This window comes from Rhinoraja longicauda, chromosome 4, assembly GCF_053455715.1.
Source record: "Rhinoraja longicauda isolate Sanriku21f chromosome 4, sRhiLon1.1, whole genome shotgun sequence".
NCBI classification, from domain to species: Eukaryota; Metazoa; Chordata; class Chondrichthyes; order Rajiformes; family Arhynchobatidae; genus Rhinoraja; species Rhinoraja longicauda.
The window spans coordinates 34584676-34605694 of NC_135956.1; the positions used below are offsets into that span (position 1 = coordinate 34584676).

General features: G+C 46.4%; 1 protein-coding gene across 1 annotated transcript; it reads right to left on the minus strand.

The window, feature by feature from the left end:
• Positions 1-489: 489 nt before the first annotated feature.
• LOC144593123 (uncharacterized) lies at positions 490-1389 on the minus strand. The gene has a single exon (XM_078398587.1). It carries the CDS (start codon positions 1387-1389, stop codon positions 490-492), a length of 900 nt encoding a protein of 299 aa, XP_078254713.1.
• Between the last annotated feature and the right edge of the window lie 19630 nt (positions 1390-21019).

The following is a 21019-nucleotide window of genomic DNA, read 5'->3' on the forward strand; positions in this document are numbered from 1 at the left end:
CCTGCTGAGTTACTCCTGCACTTTGTGTCCCTTTGTGTATTAACCAGCATCTGCAGTTCCTTGTTTCTACATAGAAATCACAGGACTTGTTTTCTCTGGAGCACCATCGGCTGAGGGGAGACCTGATAGAAATATATAGCATTTTGGGAGGAATAGATAGGACAGAGAGTTAGAACCAATATTTGAAATGTTAAATATTTCTTTACTTCCAGATAGCATTTTCCAAACCAGTCAAAAGTACACAACGCCTTGAAATAACATTCGTCAAATTGGAAACAAAAGCTGTCTTGGAACATATCCGGTTTTAGTATATCTCTACGAGGAAGGTTTTTGCTTTCCAAGACGGGCCTTTGCAAATTCTTTCTCCTCATGGAACACATAGGTTGTGGTTCAAAGTAAGGTCATCCATATGCATCAACCAATTTCAGAGGTGACGGGGTCTTTTTGAAATCTGCACTCAAACCCTGTAGATGTTCAGCGAGAATTTAATCATTCATTGTCCCGTCTGGGTTTTAAATAATCAAAGAGAGATTCCAGCCCTTCTTCGACAAGATCCGGCAGTGGTTTGACTAGTGGGTTGAATTTGACATGAAACCCTGTGTCCAGTGAGTGGCAGGCTATTTTTTCTAACCCCGTCAACATAGGAAGATTTGTGGGCAGATTTTCAATGTCGTTGTAGTTCACATTGAGAAGCTTCAGGGGCTGCATCAAACAGATGGATTTAGGCAGGAATCGAAGCTTGTTTCTCTCGGCGATAAAAATCCTCATGCTCTCCAGCTGACCCACGCTTTCAGAGATGCTTTCGATGCTGTTGCAGCCTATGTGCAAGAATGTCAACCTTCTCATCCCGTAGATGCACATGGGCAATTGGACAAATTGATTATTGCTTAAGTTGAGCTTTTCCAGTTTCTTCAGCTCATCCAGGTTGTCTGGGAGAGATGATATGGCATTGTGGGAGAGGCTGAGCACCTTCAACCTCCTGCACTGACCCATTTCCGCTGGGACTTCCTTCAGACAGTTCCAATCAGCAAATAAAACCTTCAGCTTCCTCAGCAGCCCAATCTCCTTCGGCAGAGCAGTCAACTGATTCCCCAGTAAATTCAGGATGACTAAATTCTGGAGTTTCTCGATACCGGGGCTGATGTTCAGAAGGAAATTATGTGACATGTTTAGTTTCTCGACTTCAGTTACCTTCCAAATAATATTTGGGGTTTCCGTCATTTCCATCTTGGCTAGCCCCAGGGATTTTTGGCCATAAACATTCCTCAGTCGGTTCCTCACTTCAGCAATCAAAACTGCCTCCTGTTCATTTGAAGTTATTATCACTTTCCTTTTTATTGATTTCCTTAACTCTTCCTTAGAAGTGTTCTTCGACACACAAACTCCCATCCTTTCCAAGGTTCGTATTTAAATCCTGCTAACGTTGCGTATTGGCCACCTATAAAATTAAAGATGGCAATGTTCAAGTTAAATATATCTGTCTGAAAAAAATTAGGCCTATAAGGACTATTTAAGCAGCGAACTTAAATGGCCTCTGTAAATTGCCCCCAGACTGTAGAATGCAAAAGTGGGATCATATCGTTATTCCCTTTGTCCTATAATGGTGCACTATGGATGACTTGATTGCCTTTCCGCTGACTCGATAGCATGCAACAATAAAGCTTTTACAAGGTACCTCGGTACACGTGACAATAAACGAAACTAAATGAACATGATACTCCAGCATTTTGTGATACCATTGATTTGTACCAGCATCTGCAGTTATTTTCCTCCATATGATACGAGCTGCAATCATCTTTGGATTTCGGTTGGATTAGAGATGAGATTTGTAATGTAATTTCAGTATAAGCCTGTAACACAGGGAGTAATAGGAAAGGAGGATGGTGGGCAAAAGTTCTGACAAGATAACTACCCCTCAAATGTGTAAAGCTACATTGCAAGGAATCAGCAGCTTCAAGGTGGCCTTGGGGTGTTTGTAAGTTTTAGTATAGTCATAGCAACCAATGTTATGATTCGTATTTAATGAATGTGCAAATTGCTTGAGTCCAGGCTGAAGAGTTTACTTTAGTTATACAGGGTGGAAGTAGGCCCTCAAGGCCACCAAGACCGCATCGACTAACGATCACCCATACACTAGCTCCATGTTAGTCTGAAGACTCCATCAGTCTGAAGAAGGGTCTCGACCCGAAACATCACCCATTCCTTCTCTCCCGAGATGCTGCCTGACCTGCTGAGTTACTCCAGCATTTTGTGAATAAATTTGTACCAGCTTCAATTTGTACCAGCATCTCCAGTTATCTTCTTACACTAGCTCCATGTTATTCCAATTTTGCATCCTACACACCAGCGGCAATTTACAGAAGACAATTAATCTACTGACTTGGAGTCTTTGAAATGTGGAAGGAAACTAAAGCACCTGGAGAGAACCCACGCAGTCACAGGGAGAATGTACAAACTCCATACAGACAACACTCATGGTCAGGATCAAACCCAGGTCTCTGGCGCTGTGAGGCAGTGACTCAATCGCTAAGCCTCTGTGCATGAAGTCAATATCAGGAACTTAATTCCCAGCCTCCAACCCTCCAAGCCTCCCCACTGATCTGCCACAACGGGGTTATAGGAAATTGGAATAGATATGTAAGGAAATTAACATTATTAAAGCACTCCATGTGCTAATTCTTTGTATTATTGTTGATTAATTGATTGAAAGATCAGCATGGAAATAGGTCCTTCGGCCCACCAATTCCATGCTGGCCATCGATCACCCGTTCACATTAGCCCACTTTTGCAACCACTCCCTACACACTAGGGACAATTTACAGAGGCCAAAGTTTTAAGTTACAAACGCTCGTCTTTGCGATGTGGGACGAAACCAGAGCACCAGCAGGAAATCCACGCGGTCACAGAGGGAACATACAAACTCCATACAGACAGCACCCGAGGTCAGGATCAAACCCAGGTCTCTGGCGCTGTGAGGCATCAGCTCCACCAGTTGCACCACTCTGCCACCCACACTGTGCCACTGTGCTCATTTCTATTCCATGTTGTTAACTGCTGAGAATGATTTGGCTCCTTGAAACCAGCATCAGCCTTCATTCTTGAGTTCATGGTCTTAGAACGAAATAAACCTCAGGTCAGGCACAATATCATTTGTTTTAAGTAAATAGCAGGGCCATAACCTCAACCAAATAGGAATACTGTCAGCAGGCAAGGTTTTCACAATGTAACGAGGAACTACAGTATATTACTTTCTATATTATGATCATCAATTAAATTATTTTTCAGCTGATGGTGCTGCTCACAATAAGTCAAAGAATGCATTGTTAAATAACAACAGGGCTGTTTGAACAATGTTGGGTATAACATCAGGATCAGGCAAAGAAATAAGATGAACTTTGATTGTGTTCAATGTTGCTGCAGTATAAAGCACCTATTCTTTCCAGGCAGCTACAGCCAGATTTTTTTTCCACAATTTCCTTTCAAAATCAACAACCCAAAGTCCTGGCTGGCTTACATTTTTATTTAAATACTCGACGAGCCGTTGACCCGTTGAGTCCCCATTGCGACAGCGGGGGCAGGCGAGGGGGGAGAGGAAAGGGGAGAGGGAGTCACTCACCCTGGCCCTGGGCGGCCATTGTGGTGGCCAGCAGCAGGAGAGTGGCCACAAGGCGCTGCCCCATGTGGGTCCCCGTTGTGCGGGCGGTGAAAGGGGAGAGGGAGTCCCTCACCCTGGCCCCGGGTGGCCATCGTGCTGGCCAGCAGCAGGAGAACGGCTGCAAGGCGCTGCCCCATGTTCGTCCTACCGGCGGCCATCATCTTTGACCTTCTCTCTCCCACCGCGCTGCACCACGGGAGGAAGGTCGGGGCACGTCGGGACGGGCACTGGTCCTCCCAGTGCTGCTGCACAGGCGCGCCGCCACCGGGCCCGGCAAGCCTCCCCTGTTGTGACGCCGTATTAGATCAAAATGGTGATCTCAAAATTGCGATCTCATATATGACCCGTTGGGTTCCCATTGTGACGCCGAACACGGAAGTATTAGATCAAAATGACTTGTCCCATTCACAGTATAAAGTTTATTAAAGTTTATAAAGTGAATTACTGTTAAAATATAACGAAACTTGATACTGCACATCGCAGGCAAATGGTGAGTAAGGTGTCCCTAAATTTGTTGTGCTATCGTGTACCGATTTGGCTGTATTTTGGGAACATACATAGGTACATACAAGATGAGAGTTTTAGTGATATATATATATATATATAGATATTGCTGGGAGGCCACATTTCTAACTTGCAACCTGTTTAGGTTACAAACAGTTCCCTGAGGAGGACTATACTTGCTGGCACAACTTCAAAATCTCAGATAGACTCAAAATGCTGGAGTCACTCAGCGGGACAGGCAGCATCCCTGGAGAGAAGGAACAGGTGACGTTTTGGGTCGAGACCCTTCTTCAGACTCTGAAGAAGGGTCTCAACCCGAAACGTCACCTGTTCCTTCTCTCCAGAAATGCTGCCTGTCCTGCTGAGTTACTCCAGCATTTTGAGTCTATCTGAGATTTTGAAGTTGTGCCAGCAAGTATAGTCCTCCTCAGGGAACTGTTTGTAACCTAAACAGGTTGCAAGTTAGAAATGTGGCCTCCCAGCAATATCTATATATATATATATATATCACTAAAACTCTCATCTTGTATGTACCTATGTATGTTCCCAAAATACAGCCAAATCGGTACACGATAGCACAACAAATTTAGGGACACCTTACTCACCATTTGCCTGCGATGTGCAGTATCAAGTTTCGTTATATTTTAACAGTAATTCACTTTATAAACTTTAATAAACTTTATACTGTGAATGGGACAAGTCATTTTGATCTAATACTTCCGTGTTCGGCGTCACAATGGGAACCCAACGGGTCATATATGAGATCGCAATTTTGAGATCACCATTTTGATCTAATACGGCGTCACAACAGGGGAGGCTTGCCGGGCCCGGTGGCGGCGCGCCTGTGCAGCAGCACTGGGAGGACCAGTGCCCGTCCCGACGTGCCCCGACCTTCCTCCCGTGGTGCAGCGCGGTGGGAGAGAGAAGGTCAAAGATGATGGCCGCCGGTAGGACGAACATGGGGCAGCGCCTTGCACATTTTGTGTCTATCTTCAATTTAAACCAGCATTTGCAGTTCTTTCCTACACATTTAACATCTCAGATCTCTACATTAAATAATTTTCAGTGTGGATCTCCTGTCTGGAAGTTTGCCGATCAACTTGACACTCTTGTGGGATCATGAAACCTCTATTAGCATTCAGTTTAGTTTCGTTTATTATTGTCACGTGTACCAAGGTGCAGAGAAAAGCTTTTTTGTTGTGTGCTAACCCATCAGCGAAAAGGATCTACATGATTACCATCAAGCCGTACAAATGCTGGATAAAGGGAATAACATTTAGTGCAAGATAACGTCTAGTAAGTCCGATTAAAGATAGTCCAAAGGTCTCCAATCAGGTAGGTCAGGACCGCTCTCGAGTTGGTGAGAGGACGATTCAGTTGCCTGATTACAGCTGGGAAGAAACTGTCCCTGGATCAAGAGGCATGTGTTCTCAAACTTGCCAGACAGGAAAGGGGAGAAGAGGGGGGAGATTGGTCCTTGCTGAAGCAACGTGGTGTAGATGGAAGGAGTCAATGGAAGGAGGTTGGTTTGTGTAATCGTCTGGGTTGCATCCACGACTCTCTGCAATTCCTGCGGTCTTGGATGGAGCTGTTCCCAAACCATGCCGTGATGCATCCGGATAAAATGCTTTCTATGGGCAACTGTGGAAGCATTGCCACATTGCTATGACTTTGCTCAGTTGTGTAGGAACTCTATGCCAGCGTCTTCTTCCAGCAACAAGTATTCTGACCCCTCGGACAAACAGCACCTTCTTCCCGGCATGTACCTCGTGTCCCAGTACCAGAATCTACAGTTCCTTGTGTTCTCTTGTCCCACTGTGGGAGCTCTCTCCCTCTCCCTTACATATTCTGTCTCCCCTGTGAGAGTCAATGAACATTTCTGGGTTACTGCCCATGTGGAGAGTGCCTCGAAACTCCAACCATTCACAATACAATGTCAGATGTATGATGACGTTAGTTAGGGTCATGTTAGGATGTACACATATCTAGTTTTGGCATTTGTTTCTGGTTGTAAACCACCCAAACTCCTTTCCAAACTGGATTTTAACCAATGTAATTAGTTTGGAGAGTGGATTGAGTATGACTGTAGAGTGCAGGCATGTTTAACCTCATCAGAAAATGGGTGTGATAGGCGGCACAGTGGCGCAGCAGTAGAGTTTCCGACTTACACCGCCAGAGACCCGGGTTCAATCCTGACTATGGGTGCTGTCTGTATGAAATTTGTACGCTCTACCCATGACCTGCATGGATTTTCTCTGAGATCTCCGGTTTCCTCCTACGCTCTAAAGATGTACAGGTTTATAAACTAATTGGTTTGGTATAATTGTAAATTGTCCCTTGTGTGTGTAGGATAGTGTAAGTGTGCTGGTCGGCATGGACTCAAACTAAACTAAAGTTCATAAGTGCTCGGAGCCGAATTAGGTCATTCAGCCCATCAAGTCTACTCCGCCATTCAATCATGGGTGATCTACCTTTCCCCCTCAACCCCATTCTCCTGCCTTCTCCTCATAACCCCTGACAACCTTACTAAACTTATATAACCTTACGGAGCCCAGGAACTTGTATGCTTTATTATTCAACCAGATTGCTGATCCTTTAAAATAATTTTGATTAGCGCAGCCCAGAAATGCAGCTGATAGAACTGCTGCCTCATAACACCAGAGACCCAGGTTCAATCCTGCCCCTGGGTACTGTCTGTGCGGAGTTTGTATATTCTTCCGGTGACCGTGTGGGTTTCCTCCAGGCGCTCCGGTATCATTCCACATCCGAAAGGCGTGCAGGTTTGTAGGTTAATTTGCCTCTGTAGATTAGCCCAAGTGGATAGGAAGTGGGATAACATAAAACTAGTGTGAATGAGTGATCGATAGAGTGGACGCGGTGGGCTGAAAGCCCTGTTTCCATGCTGTATCTCTAAACTAAACTGGTGTGAGTGGCAGTTCTTCAATGAATCAAATGCCTGGTGCATTATCTCACTCATGGAATGGATGGGGAGCATGCTCATGGAGTGTATCCATCCCGTGTCACATGCAACTTCCCCTCCACAGTCATAGGGTTGTCGTGAGTGAGGCAGAAACCTCGGTCGCCCAGGTAGAAAGTGTGGGACAAAAACAAGTCAATTAAAACTCCCAGCTGTGCTCGATTCATGAGAATCACCTGTGTATTACAGCAGGAGATAGATCCATGGTGAGAAAGATTTGCTGAACGCAATCCAATTGCAACAAGTTGCAGAGAAAACCCACGTAATAACGGACCTCTATATAGCGAATTTCAGTTTTAGCGGACCGAGACTCCAATGCACCAACCCCCCCTCACTTCCGCCTGTCATGCCAGGCTCTGTGGCTCCCCAGCCTGTGAATTCCCGCTCAAATAATGCCAACGCCACGTTTCTTCCCTCCCGGCCTTCAGTGAAGCTTTACCCCCCTCACTTGGTTCTAGCAGACAATCGGCAATAATGGACACCATCCCCCCACCCCCACCATGGTCCATAATTGCGAGGGTTTACCGTATATCCTTTTGTAATATCATGAGTCAAGAGTGTTTTATTGTCATATGTCCCAGATAGGACAACAAAATTCTTACTTGCAGCAGCACAACAGAATATGTAAACATAGTACGTACTGTATGTAAACCAGTGTTCAGGACATAATCCACATTAAACCAGCCATGCAAAATAACAGTCTCAGAAGTTTATGTAATGAATAGAACCTCTCTGTAACCTTAAAAGAATTTCTGTAAGCACCATCTTGTCATATTTTAGTAAATCTTAACCAACATGACAGCATTCTAATGTACGCAGTGGTAATTTAAAATGTTTGATACATTAACAGCCTCGTACAGCCCCGCTACAAGATGTGATGGAGATTTGTTTACCATAACATTGAAGAAATTCCCGATTAACAACATTTTGTGCCACTCAAAACTGTATTTAAGTCAACAAGAGAAAAATATGAACTACAATGTCATTTTCTGAATACAACGCGGGTACTTACAGAGAATAAGGTCAAGTCTACTTGCTAAAGTCTGCACACCCCAAAGAGTGCATCGTTTTTGGAATTGCTGACGAGGTCAGTTAAAGTGACACCAAATCTCAGAGTACAGCTGCTTCTGTCACTTGCTTTATATCAGGGCATCATCATCTCATGTGCAAATAGATCACTCATATTACACAGCAGATTTTTTGACATTTGTCTTCACTTTGTTTTACTTTCTGAATTAAAGAAACAGCGCTTGCAGTACATTTGCAGCAGCTGAGCACTAAATCTCCCTTGTTTTCTTAGTCAATTTGCACAAAGTTTATTTTGTGTTGCACTTGGCAGGAATCTGGAGTAAAGAAAGGATCGTTAGGGGTGGCACGGTGGTGTAGCAGTAGAGCTGCTGCCTTACAGCGCCAGAGACCCAGGTTCGATCCTGATGACAGGCTGTTGTCTGTACGGAGTTTGTGCATTCTTCCTGTGACCACATGGGTTTTCTCTGGGTGCTCTGGTTTCCTCCCACACTCCAAAGACATAGTAGGTTAATTGGCTTAGGTAAAAATTGTAAGTTGTCCCTAGTACAGTAGTATAGTGTTGCTGTTGTGTAGTATAGTGCTGGTGGCGCGGACTCGGTGGGCTGAATGGCCTGTTTCCACGTTGTATCTCTAAAGACTAAAGTTCATAAATTATCCATGAGCAGGCAGTCTGGTCCTTATTTTGAGGTAACACTGCAGCAAACAAACAATGAGTAGGATCAAGCAAATCAGGCTAATACCTGACACAAAGTGCTGGAATAACTCAGCGGGTCACGCAGCTTCTCTGGAGCACATGAATAGGTGAATATTTCAGGTCAAGACCCTTCTTCATGTTGCTAATATATATGTCTCTCGATTGCTTCCACTCTGGTTTTATTGGTTGTGAACTAGTAGATCAGGTTAGTCACAACATGCTGGAGTAACAGCAGGATAGGCAGCATCTCTGGAGAGAAGGAATGGGTGACCCTTCTTCAGATATGTGAATATATATATATATATAATATATTGTAGAACAATTCCATCTGTTCCATTTTCCTGCTCTTTCCCCAGAGCCCTGCAGAGTCCCACCCAGTGTCTATCCCACTCCCCTTTGAAGTCATTGATTGATACTGTTTCCATCTCCTCCCCTCCCACGTGGTTAATGAATTCCAGGTCAAAAATCCTCTGTCAATAAAGAAATATATTTTCCTTATATCCCTTTTATATCATATATCCTTTGAGAGCAAAGGACATTCCTCTTGTGTTTGTCAGAAATCTCCACAGCTTGGGAATTGTGTGTGTATTTGGGTGAATTGCGAATGGTGTAAGTAGGTTATGGGAATCTACCGTCGGGGATATAATAGGTGATAATTGTGAGATGGTGAGAAATATTCAGCAAGGATCTGTAAAGGGCAGCTCATGTCTGACTAATGCGGTTAAACATTTCAAAAAGGTCAGTGACAGTGAAAGGAAGAAGACTTGTGGATGTAAATAGAACGGTGGATCGGAAAGGTTTAGAGGGATGCGGGACAAACACAGGTTAATGGGACTAACTCGATAAGACATCTTGTCGGTGTGAAAGAGATGGGTTGAATGGTCTATTTCGTAAGACTTGACTCAATGACTATTAATCTAGGACATACATTTACTGAATCTTTTATGCACCCTATACAGCTTAATGATATCCTTTCTGTAGCTGTGCAACAGAACGCTTTCTCGTTTGACTTGACTTGACTTGAAAACTGAACACAATACTGCAAATTTAGCTTAGTTTAGCTTAGTTTAGAGATACAGCGCTGTAACGGCCCTTCGGCCCACTGAATCCATGCTGACCAACGATCACTCTGTACACTAGCACTATCTTACACACTAGGGATAATTTGCAATTTTACCATAGCCAATTAACCTGCAAACCTGTATATCTTTGGAATGTGGGAGGAAACCGGAGCACCCGGAGAGAACCCATGCAATCATGAAGAGAACATACAAACTCCGTACAGATAGCACCAGTAGTCAGGATTGAACCTGGGTCTCTGATGCTGAAAGGCAGCAACTCTACTGCTGCGCCACTGTGCTGCCCTTAATTTATAAATCCTTGTGATACATTCATGGTATTTCAATATATAGTCACTACCAGAATGCAGCGTAACACTACCACCAATTTATGCACAGTGATACTCCCAAACAGCAGTAAGACACATGACTAGATAATAGGAAAAGCTTATCTGTTTCTTTGAATATTATTGAAAGATTTTTTATATCCTTTAATGAAGGTAAATAGAGTCATGTTTAACGTTTTATCCAATTGAAGTTTTTCTCCATAAGTACATTGAGATACCTGCCTGGATTATGTCTTCCAATATATTGTTATTTTCCTAAACTGTGAAAAGATTTAAGAAATGAGCAGTAGATATAAAAGCCTAGAGGATTGGTGGTAATTGGGTGTGAGGGAGGAGCCAGAGTTGAGGGGCATTATGGGAGAGTTCAAACGTTTTATCAAAAGGGGGACATGGTTTCAAGATAACTGTTGTGGAGGCCAGGCCATTAGCAGCATTTAAAGTACTGATAAATACTTTTTTGAAAGGTTGATGATACTTTATTGTCACATGTACCTATGTACCTGGGTATGGTGAAATTCTTTGCCTTGCATACAATCCAGTAAAGTCATACTATAGATAAGCACAATCTTAGATAAGTACAAAAGTGCAATGATTGTAGTGTGATAGTAGACTTCACCAAGACAGTACACAAAGAGTCGTCACGTTTCTGGCACCCACAAAGTTAAAAAGTTCTTAAGAGTGCAGTCTTATCTTGGCCTTAAAGGCCTGTTGTCCTGAGGGCAGTGATCCACTCCTCTGTCTACCACCATCTTGAAAACAGTCCTTTGTTCACTGTCCGTCACCGTCGCCAACTCCCTCCATCCTCCTTCCCGGTTCCCGGTTTTTGGGGCGAGCCGGAGACGAGCCTCGGATGACTCCAGATGGGTTTCCAGCTCCGCGGTGGGCGAACCAGGCCTGCTGTCAAGGTATGGCTGCGCCTCAACGGGAGCTTCTGTTGCAGCGCACTGTTCACCGGGAACCTCAGTACTTAGTGTTTTACTCAAGATTCCAGCATCTGCAGTAATCGTGTCCCTATAATTTAATGTGATGTGGTAATGGTGCAATATGTACCATATGTACCAATTTACATGTGGCCTCACTCTGACGGTGGAGGAGGTCCAGGACAGGAAGGTCCCTTGCTTTGGTAAAGCAATAAGTAAAGGTCAGACCTTGGACAACTTCACTGCTACTGCGTGGGAGAAGAGCCAAGTTCTTTACGAACTACAGGATGGTGAAACCTCAAACCAAAGCTCTGCTTACGTTTTCCGATGGCTGCTAAAATATTCCACGGACCTTTGACCCTGCAACGCCGTCATGACAACGGGCCTTCATGGTCAGGTCAAGAACTCTACACCTATAAGAACTGGAAATTGAAAATGTGCCAAACTGGCAACTCTGTATACTGACTCAGTGTACTACTGCCATACACTTGTACTGTCCCCGAGATGCTTATCTAAAATGAATCTAAGTGCTTATGTATAGTGATACTTGCATGCAAAAATGAATTTCCCTGCACCTCAGTTCATGTGTCAATAAAGTACCATGTTCTACGAAATTTGCCCAGGCTACTCTGACAGCAGCTTTCAAACCCCAGCAATGTAGTGAAACAATGTAGTGAAAAAATCTGTAGTCTCTTTTTGCTCTGGTTTATTTCACTCACATGTTTAAACTGTAATGTTATGTTCTTAATGTTTTAATGTTTTATGCTTTATTCTTAATCATTTACTATATGTTCGTGTTGGCTCCTGCATTTTCTGAGGCAAGATCACTGACTCACCAAGTCAGTGCGGAGCACCAAGGCACATTCCTACTGTGTGTACATACTTGGCCAATAAATTTATTCATTCATTCATTCATTTCCAAAACACTGTTTAATCTCAAATCATCTCTTCCTGTGCTATGTACATAACCACTAGATGGAGCAGGATGGCACACTTGAATTTCACTCCAGACCTTTTTGGGAAGTTAAGGTCACAAGACTAACCCAGCAGTAAATATCTCACATTTATATTGTTTAGAACCCATAAGGGGTTCTGAAAAAGTAAAATTAAAAAACGGAGTATATGTTCAAGTGAAGAATGTTATCCTACTTGTATCAAATGAATTGGCAGCTGTACAGTGTATGGGATCATTCCAATCATTCGAAAAAAAATGTATTTTGTGCAGTCTTTAAAATGGACGGTTGTCCAATATAGCCAACAATTCTTTACTTCAGAGATACAGCCCACTAACAGGCCCTTCAGCCCACCGAGTCCACGCCGACCAGCGATCACCCCGTACTATCCTACACACCAGGAACAATTTACAATTTTACCGTAGCTAATTAACTTACAAACCTGCAGGTCTTTGGAGTATGGGAGGAAACCGGAGCACCCAGAGAAAACCCACATGGTCACAGGAAGAACGTACAAACTCTGTACAGGCAACGCCTGTAATCAGAATCAAAACTAGGTCTCTGGCGCAGTAAGGCAGCAACTCTGCTGCTGCGCCACTGTGCCGCCACAACCTCTTGTCCTTGCTATTTTTGTAGTGGTAAATATAAATTATGCTTTAAATAATAAATAATTACCTGGGGAACACTTGCAATGCTCCTTCTACCTCATTGAATTATGCATTAATATTTGGATGAGTATTGGATCTATTGTGACCTACAAGAATAAACAGGAACGGTTGGGAGTGAGGAACACATTTGATAGTGCTTTTTCTTCTGTGATGTAAATTTTGATGATTATATGACACTGTAGCGACCATAGAGAATGGTCCAGGTCGTCGAACCCTCGGATTGGCCAGCGAGGTCACGTGGGAACGCGACCATGAGGATTGGTCCAGCAAACGACATCGCTGATTGGCCAGCGATGTCAGGTGCGCGTTTGGCGCCCGATTTAGCCAGTTCGGCGAAGTCTTCAAGGAAGACAGTAAGTTTATATTGGTTGTCCTGTAACTTGTTGTTTTGATTCTGTATTCGTGTATTGCGGCTGCAATAAACTTCGTCTACAACTAGCAAGTTTCGGACTCGCCATATTGGTGACCCCGAATGTGATCTGGACGATCACCAACTGAGCAGGAACCCGACGCCTCGTTGACGATGACCGAGCAGGGCACACCGGAGTCAGGCGCGGCAGGCGTTCATCTTCCGTTATTTTGGACGTACGCACCGCAAGCTTGGTTTATCCACGCCGAGGCTCAATTCCACATAAAGAAGGTGTCGGACGATTCCACGAAGTACTTCTACCTCGTCAGCGCTCTATCGCCGGACACAACCAAGCGCATGATGCGGTTTATCATAACTTCACCTGCGGAAGACAAATACGAAACCATGAAGAAGGCATTACTGCGAACCTTCGGGTTAAATAAGCATGGTGGTGCGGCAAAACTTCTGCACCTACCGGAGCTTGGAGACCAACTGCCTTCCGTCCGCATGGCTGAAATGATGGTGCTAGCCGGTGAGCATACGGATTGCCCGATGTTTGAACAGGCATTCCGCGAGAAACTTCCCGAGGATGTCCGACTGCTGCTTACGGATTGTTCTTTTAAGGACCCCGAAGCATATGCAGCGAAAGCGGACGCGCTCATAGCGGGAAAAAACAAGGCCAGTGATTCCATCAACAAAGTCTCGACATCGGTGACCACGCCACAGCGACGGAAAGATGGCGCCACGTCTCCCGCCAATTCCCCGAAAGCCCGCCAAAAAGATCCGCACAAGCGCGGCTGGTGCTATTATCACCTACGATGGGGTAACGAATCCCGCAACTGTCGTTTGCCTTGTACCTTCGCGGGAAATGCCTCGGCCGATCGTACATAGGGGCAGTTACGATTGGCAGAACCGGCGCCTCTATGTCCATGATCGATTCACGGACACAGAATTTTTGGTAGACACCGGAGCCATCGTCAGCATAGTGCCGCCGACCGACCTCGAAACCAGATCGGGTAAGACAGGTCCCACCCTCATCGCGGTTAACGGCAGCCCAATTCGCACTTTCGGCACACGGAAGATGTCCCTTGCTTTAGGCCTCCACACGTACGAATGGCCATTCATCATAGCCGACGTCAAACAAGCGATCCTGGGCGCAGATTTTCTCTGGGCTTTTTCACTGGTTCCTGATGTCCGCGGTAACGACCTCCGACCCGCTGCTGAAGACGAGCACGTCGCTCCGGCAATCGCCTCCTCGCCCAGCCCTACTGTCCAGGCCGTCGTCGCGGCCCCCGACTCGTATGCTGCGATTCTGGCAGAGTTCCCAGAGCTGCTCGTCCAACGTTTTGACGCACCTTCAGCTAAGCACGGTGTAGTCCATCACATCCGCACTGAAGGCCCTCCCGTTTTCGCTCGGGCCAGGAGACTACCGCCAGACAAACTGGTGGTGGCACGGGCGGAGTTCAGGAAGATGGAGGAAATGGGAATTGTTCGTCAGTCTGACAGCCCGTGGGCCTCGCCGTTACACATGGTCTCCAAGGCATCTGGGGGGTGGAGGCCATGTGGCGATTATCGGCGTCTCAATGCTGTCACCACGGCTGATCGCTACCCCATACCGCACCTACAGGACTTTTCATCTGGACTGGAAGGAGCGGTGGTGTTTTCCAAAATCGATTTGGTGCGAGGATACCACCAGATTCCGGTGCGACCGGAGGACATACAAAAAACTGCAACTATTACTCCGTTCGGGTTGTTTGAATGGTTGCGTATGCCTTTCGGTTTAAAGAACGCGGCACAGGCTTTCCAGCGACTGATGGACCGCGTGGGCAGGGGTTTACCCTTTGTGTTTATTTATTTAGACGACATCCTGGTAGCCAGCCCCTCAGTGCAAGAACACCAGGCCCATTTGCGGACCGTGTTCCAGCGGCTCCAAGACCACGGGCTCATTATTCAACCCTCCAAATGTCAATTCGGCCTGCCTGCTCTCGATTTTCTAGGTCACAGAATTACCTCTGCCGGCGCTGTCCCTTTGCCAGAGAAGGTGGAGGCTATCCGGGCTTTCCCCAGGCCTACCACAGTAAAAGGGCTGCAGGAGTTCGTAGGCATGGTTAATTTCTACCATAGATTCGTTCCGGCAGCAGCGCGAGTCCTGCGCCCACTTTTCCAATGCCTTGCAGGTAATCCGGTAGAGTTGTTGTGGTCCCCGGCCGCAGAGTCGGCTTTTACGGCAGCTAAGGCAGCCTTGGCAGACGCCACCATGCTGGTCCATCCGAGCCCCTCCGCCCCCACGGCCCTGACGGTTGACGCCTCTGACGTGGCGGTGGGCGGGGTTCTGGAGCAGCAGGTTGGTGGCCGTTGGCAGCCTTTAGCGTTTTTCAGCCGGCAACTAAATTCGGCCGAGCTGAAATATAGCGCATTTGACCGAGAGCTTCTAGCTCTCCATTTAGCTGTCCGTCATTTCAGGTATTTCCTCGAGGGCCGCCCATTTGTGGCATTTACGGACCACAAGCCATTAACATTTGCTTTTTTGAAATTGTCTGACCCATGGTCGGCCCGCCAGCAGCGGCACCTGACTGCTATCTCAGAATTTACCACAGATGTCCGTCATATCGCGGGTAAGCTGAATGCCGTTGCTGACGCCCTGTCTAGACCTGCTTTTCCCCCTATTTCGGCGGTGGACTGCGAAGTGGATCCCCAGGAGCTCGCGGAGGCACAGCTCCTGGCGGATACCGTTTCGACGTACCAGTCCACCACTTCGGGATTGAAGTTGGCCCAGGTAGCTTGTGGGTCGGAGGGCACGAAAGTCTGGTGCGATGTTTCTCTTCCTCGCCCCAGGCCGGTAGTACCGCCCTCCCTTCAGCGCCGGGTTTTCGATGCTATTCATGGGCTGGCACACCCGTCCATCCGCTCCACCTCTGCCTTGGTGGCAGCGAGGTTTGTCTGGCATGGCCTGCGGAAACAGGTAGCGGGATGGGCACGTTCCTGCGTGCCCTGTCAGACCGCTAAGGTCCAGCGCCACGTCCAGCCCCCCGTACAGGATTTCGAAGTCCCGGCTTTTCGTTTTTTCCACATCCACGTGGATTTGGTCGGGCCTTTGCCTTCCTCCCGGGGCTACACCCACCTCCTCACGGTGGTGGATCGGTTCACCCGGTGGCCAGAGGCTTTCCCATTGTGTGATATCTCGTCAGCGTCTTGTGCTAGGACTTTGGCCCTTCACTGGGTAGCTCGTTTCGGGGTCCCGGCAGTTATTACAACTGACAGAGGACCACAGTTCACTTCGTCCCTCTGGGCCGCGCTGGCGGAACTGTACGGGTCCAAATTGCAACCCACAACTGCATATCACCCCCAGGCAAATGGACTCGTAGAAAGGTTCCACCGCCAACTTAAGGCGTCCCTCTGTGCAAGGCTTGAAGGCCCAGACTGGGTAGACCAACTCCCTTGGGTTCTGTTGGGCATCCGGACGGCTCCTAAGCCAGATCTCGGTGCGTCGTCCGCAGAGCTGGTATATGGCTCGACCCTTCGAGTACCTGGAGATCTGTTTCCGGACACTTCAGCCCTGCTCCCTACAGTCCCATCAGCGTTAGCAGCTCTCCGGGAACGGGTGGGCTCCCTGGCTCCAGTGCCGACTTCACGTCATGGGTGTCCCATGGTACATGAACCGTCTTCCCTGAAGGACTGTGAGTTTGTTTTTTTGCGTAAAGATGCCCATCGCGCCCCGTTGCAGAGGGTCTATCAAGGGCCGTTTCGGGTTTTACGTAAGGGAACGGCTACTTTCACCTTAGACATGGGCGGCAAGAGTGAACTCGTCTCGGTGTCCCGGCTCAAACCTGCCCATTTGGACCCAGATCAACCAGTCCTGGTCGGTCAAACCCCTAGAAGAGGCCGACCTCCGTTAGTTCCGCCCAGTCCACAAACCCCCATTCCGACAGTTCCTCCGGGACCTCCAGTTTCGGCAGTTCCCCTAGGACCCCCCGTTTCGGCAGTTCCTCCAGGACCCCCCGTTCCGGTAGTTCCTCCAGAACCTCCCGTTCCGGCTGTTCCACCAAGTCCGGAACCTCCGGCTCCTGTGGTTCAGGCTGTCCCTCTCCGTACTCGTTATGGTCGCGAAATCCGGCTCCCTGCTAGGTTCCGCACCTCGGGTTCTGGGGGGGGTCATGTAGCGACCATAGAGAATGGTCCAGGTCGTCGAACCCTCGGATTGGCCAGCGAGGTCACGTGGGAACGCGACCATGAGGATTGGTCCAGCAAACGACATCGCTGATTGGCCAGCGATGTCAGGTGCGCGTTTGGCGCCCGATTTAGCCAGTTCGGCGAAGTCTTCAAGGAAGACAGTAAGTTTATATTGGTTGTCCTGTAACTTGTTGTTTTGATTCTGTATTCGTGTATTGCGGCTGCAATAAACTTCGTCTACAACTAGCAAGTTTCGGACTCGCCATAACACAGTAATCTTGATTGCAATATAGAAAATGCTGGAAAATTAAAACTGTAGATGGTGGAAATATGAATCAAAACCAGAATATGCTGGGCAGCACGGTGGTGCAGCAGTAGAGTTAATGCCTTACAGCACCAGAGACCCAAGTTCAATCCTGACTACGGGTGCTGTCTGTACAGAGTTTGTACGTTCTCCCTGTGACCTGCATGGGTTTACTCCGGGATCTCTGGTTTCCTCCCACCCTCCAAATACATACAGGTTTATAGATTAATTGGCTTTGTATAATTGTAAAATTGTCCCTAGTGTGTGCAGGATAGCGTTAATGTGCCGGGAACGCTGGTCGGTGCAGATTCGGTGGTCCGAAGGGCCTGTTTCCACGCTGGATCTCTAAACTAAACTAGACCCTTCCAGTCAAGCAGCATCTGTGAAAAGAGAAACAAGTTAATGTTTTGAGTCAGTGATCTTGCCTCAGAAAATGCGGGAGCCAATTTGTTTATTGTGATATCTGATATGCACTTACTTCGTGTGCGTACGAATGCATGTGTGTGGTGTATACAGCAAACAAAATATAATAATAATTTCTCTGAGTGTGATTTCATACCATGGAATAGGTCAATTTTGGCCAAATATGTGGAAGACCACCTCTGAAAAAATGATTTTGCATCACCTGTATTCCTTTAATGTTACAAATAAAACTGTACTCCGAATAGCTCAGTAACTCCAACGGAGATCCAAGGTGCAGGATGATAAGAGCAGCAAGCAATGCGAGAACTGTAAACAAAAATAGTCAGGCTACACTGGGGTACTCAACGCATTTCATAAAGCCTGTGCAAATATCAGAGAAAGGGTAGAAGAGATTTACGAGAATATTGTCAGAAGTGGAGTATTATGGTTGTGAGGAGAGACCTGCAAATGACTCTAAGGGAACAACCTCTTGCGTTGCTTGGCTGGATCGTCATGGGGCGCCAGGACATCTACTCTCCGAACCAGTGCTCTTGCACTCGTGTACAGCGCCGCTGAGTACGCCGCCCCAGCATGGTGCCGCAGCGCTCATACTAGCAAGCTAGATGCCACCCTCAACGACACCAAACGGATCATCACTGGCTGCCTACGCCCTACTCCGACGGATCTCCTGCTGGTGCTCGCAGGTATCGCACCCGCCAAGCTTCGCAGAGACTTCTTCACTCATAGGTTGGTGTGTAAGGCCCCATCGGACGCCAAACACCCTTTGCACCACCTCGCCCAGGATTCGCAGCAACTGGGACCTCAACACCTGTCATCTCGTCGCCCTTTCTCCCGTCATGCAGCGACCCTCTGTGGCTCCGGTTTCAATATACTAGGAGCATGGAGAACCAGCTGGGAACAGACATCGCAAACTCCTCAATCTGCTGTCTCAAACGCAAGAAGAAGAAGACTCTGAGGGGAGATTTAATTAAGGGGCACAGCATTTATGAAAGGTCTAGTCACAGTGATCAAGAAGGTCTGTGAGGAAGCATCAAACAACAGGGACAAACTTAAATGAATTGGGAAATGACATGGATAACTACATGAATAGGACCGGTTTAGAGGGATATGGGCCAAATGCAGGCACGTGGGACTAGTGTTGATGGGACATGTTGGTCGGTATGGGCAAGCTGGGCCGAAGGGCCTGTTCCACACTGTATGACTCTATGACTCTGAACTGTAAGGGACATGAGGATTGGTATAGGGCTCTGGAACTTACTGAAGGAAAACCTTGTCACATTTAATGGGTGCTTGGATATGCACCTGGAGATCTGTTAATCTACGGGGATGATGCTGAAACTGAGAAGTGGAAGTAATCTAGTTAGCTCCAGTTTTAGCCAGCAGAGACACAATGGACTGAATTATCTCGTATGTTGTAAATGTTTACGATTAACATCTCCTGTACAGTTTATTTTGCTGCCATTAAGTTTGCCTCACTTTCTGTGGATACTTTGTGCCTCGTTCTCACTATCTCTAAATCAGTATCATGATTACCAACTTAATGCACATTATCGGATTCCTTTGCTGTTATTTAATGATGCCGTGTAATGTCACGTTGAATCAATCTTATGACAGTTAAGGATAACTGATTTTATCTGTCAGAATTTAAATAAATGTAGAATTAGTGATGTTAATTCTGCAGTGCTACCAAATTAAATAATGCAGTCAGTTCTTGAAAATATGATCTTTTGATTCAGAATTGGGCTATGGTTTTCTGAGGTGTGCTGTAAGAGTGCAAGATTGCTGCTGTAAACACTATCCTTTAGTTTAGTGTTTACGCTGCAATGTGTAATGAATGGTTTGCTGTGATTGCTATTGATTAGATTGAATTCCAACCTTCAACAGGAACCCTGAGGTTTTATAGTTTATAGAAAAATTACATAAAAGCACCTCTTGGCCCAATGTTTATAGTTAGCACCAGCCTCAATTCATTCTAATTACACATCCCATTTTATTTTATGCCGTACACTATCCCATTTTATTTTGTTATTCTTCGAAAGTGGAGAGCACCAGCAAAATCATCAATCCTTCTTACCTTCAGAAGATGTTGATGGTGAAGAATGGTTTAGAGAGACTTTTGGATAGGCACATGGATGTGCAGGGAATGGAGGGATATGGATCATGTACAGGCAGATAAGAATTGGTCTCCGCATCATGTTCAGCACAGACATTGTGGGCTGAAGGATCCATTCCTGTGTTGTACTGTTGTATGTTCCATGTTCTATGTTAACCACTACTGAGTATGTACGTTCTCCCCATGACCACGTGGGTTTTCTCCGAGATAGAAACATAGAAAATAGGTGCAGGAGGAGGCCATTAGGCCCTTCGAGCCAGCACTGCCATTCATTGTGATCTTGGCTGATCATCAGATCTTCGGTTTCAGCCCACACTCCAAAGACGTACAGGTATGTAGGTTAATTGGCTGGGCAAATGTAAAAATTGTCCCTAGTGGGTGTAGGATAGTGTTAATGTGCGGGGATCGCTGGGCAGCGCGGACCCGGTGGGTCGAAGGGCCTGTTTCTGCGCTGTATCTCTAAATCTAAATCTAAAATCTAACAACATGGTTGGTTGGCGAAAGTGAAGCAATTGCAGTGTGAGGCTGGAAACAGATATAAATGGTAGATTGGATAAGAACAGATGTTTGTTGGCTCTGAGAGTCATTGGGCCAGATTGCAGTCTAACCAGTCTGACCTTCACAGTTGCCTCTCATGGAAGCTGACAGCTGGAATTATCTTCTGTGCCACCTGAATCCCAATGTTCTACCAATATGTTTGCCAACACCATGCTGTAAGGCAGAGCCTCAAGCAAGTGGATGCTGAATTCAGGAGGACCAATTCAATGAAATATGAGGGGTTTGTTTTGTACACTGTGGTTGATAGTAATCTTGGTAGCGCAAGAGACCAGGGTTTGATCCTGACCTTGGGTACTA

Coding starts and splice junctions, on each gene's coding strand:
- LOC144593123 (XM_078398587.1), bottom strand. CDS start 1,389: ATGGGAGTTTGTGTGTCGAAGAACACTTCTAAGGAAGAGTTAAGGAAA.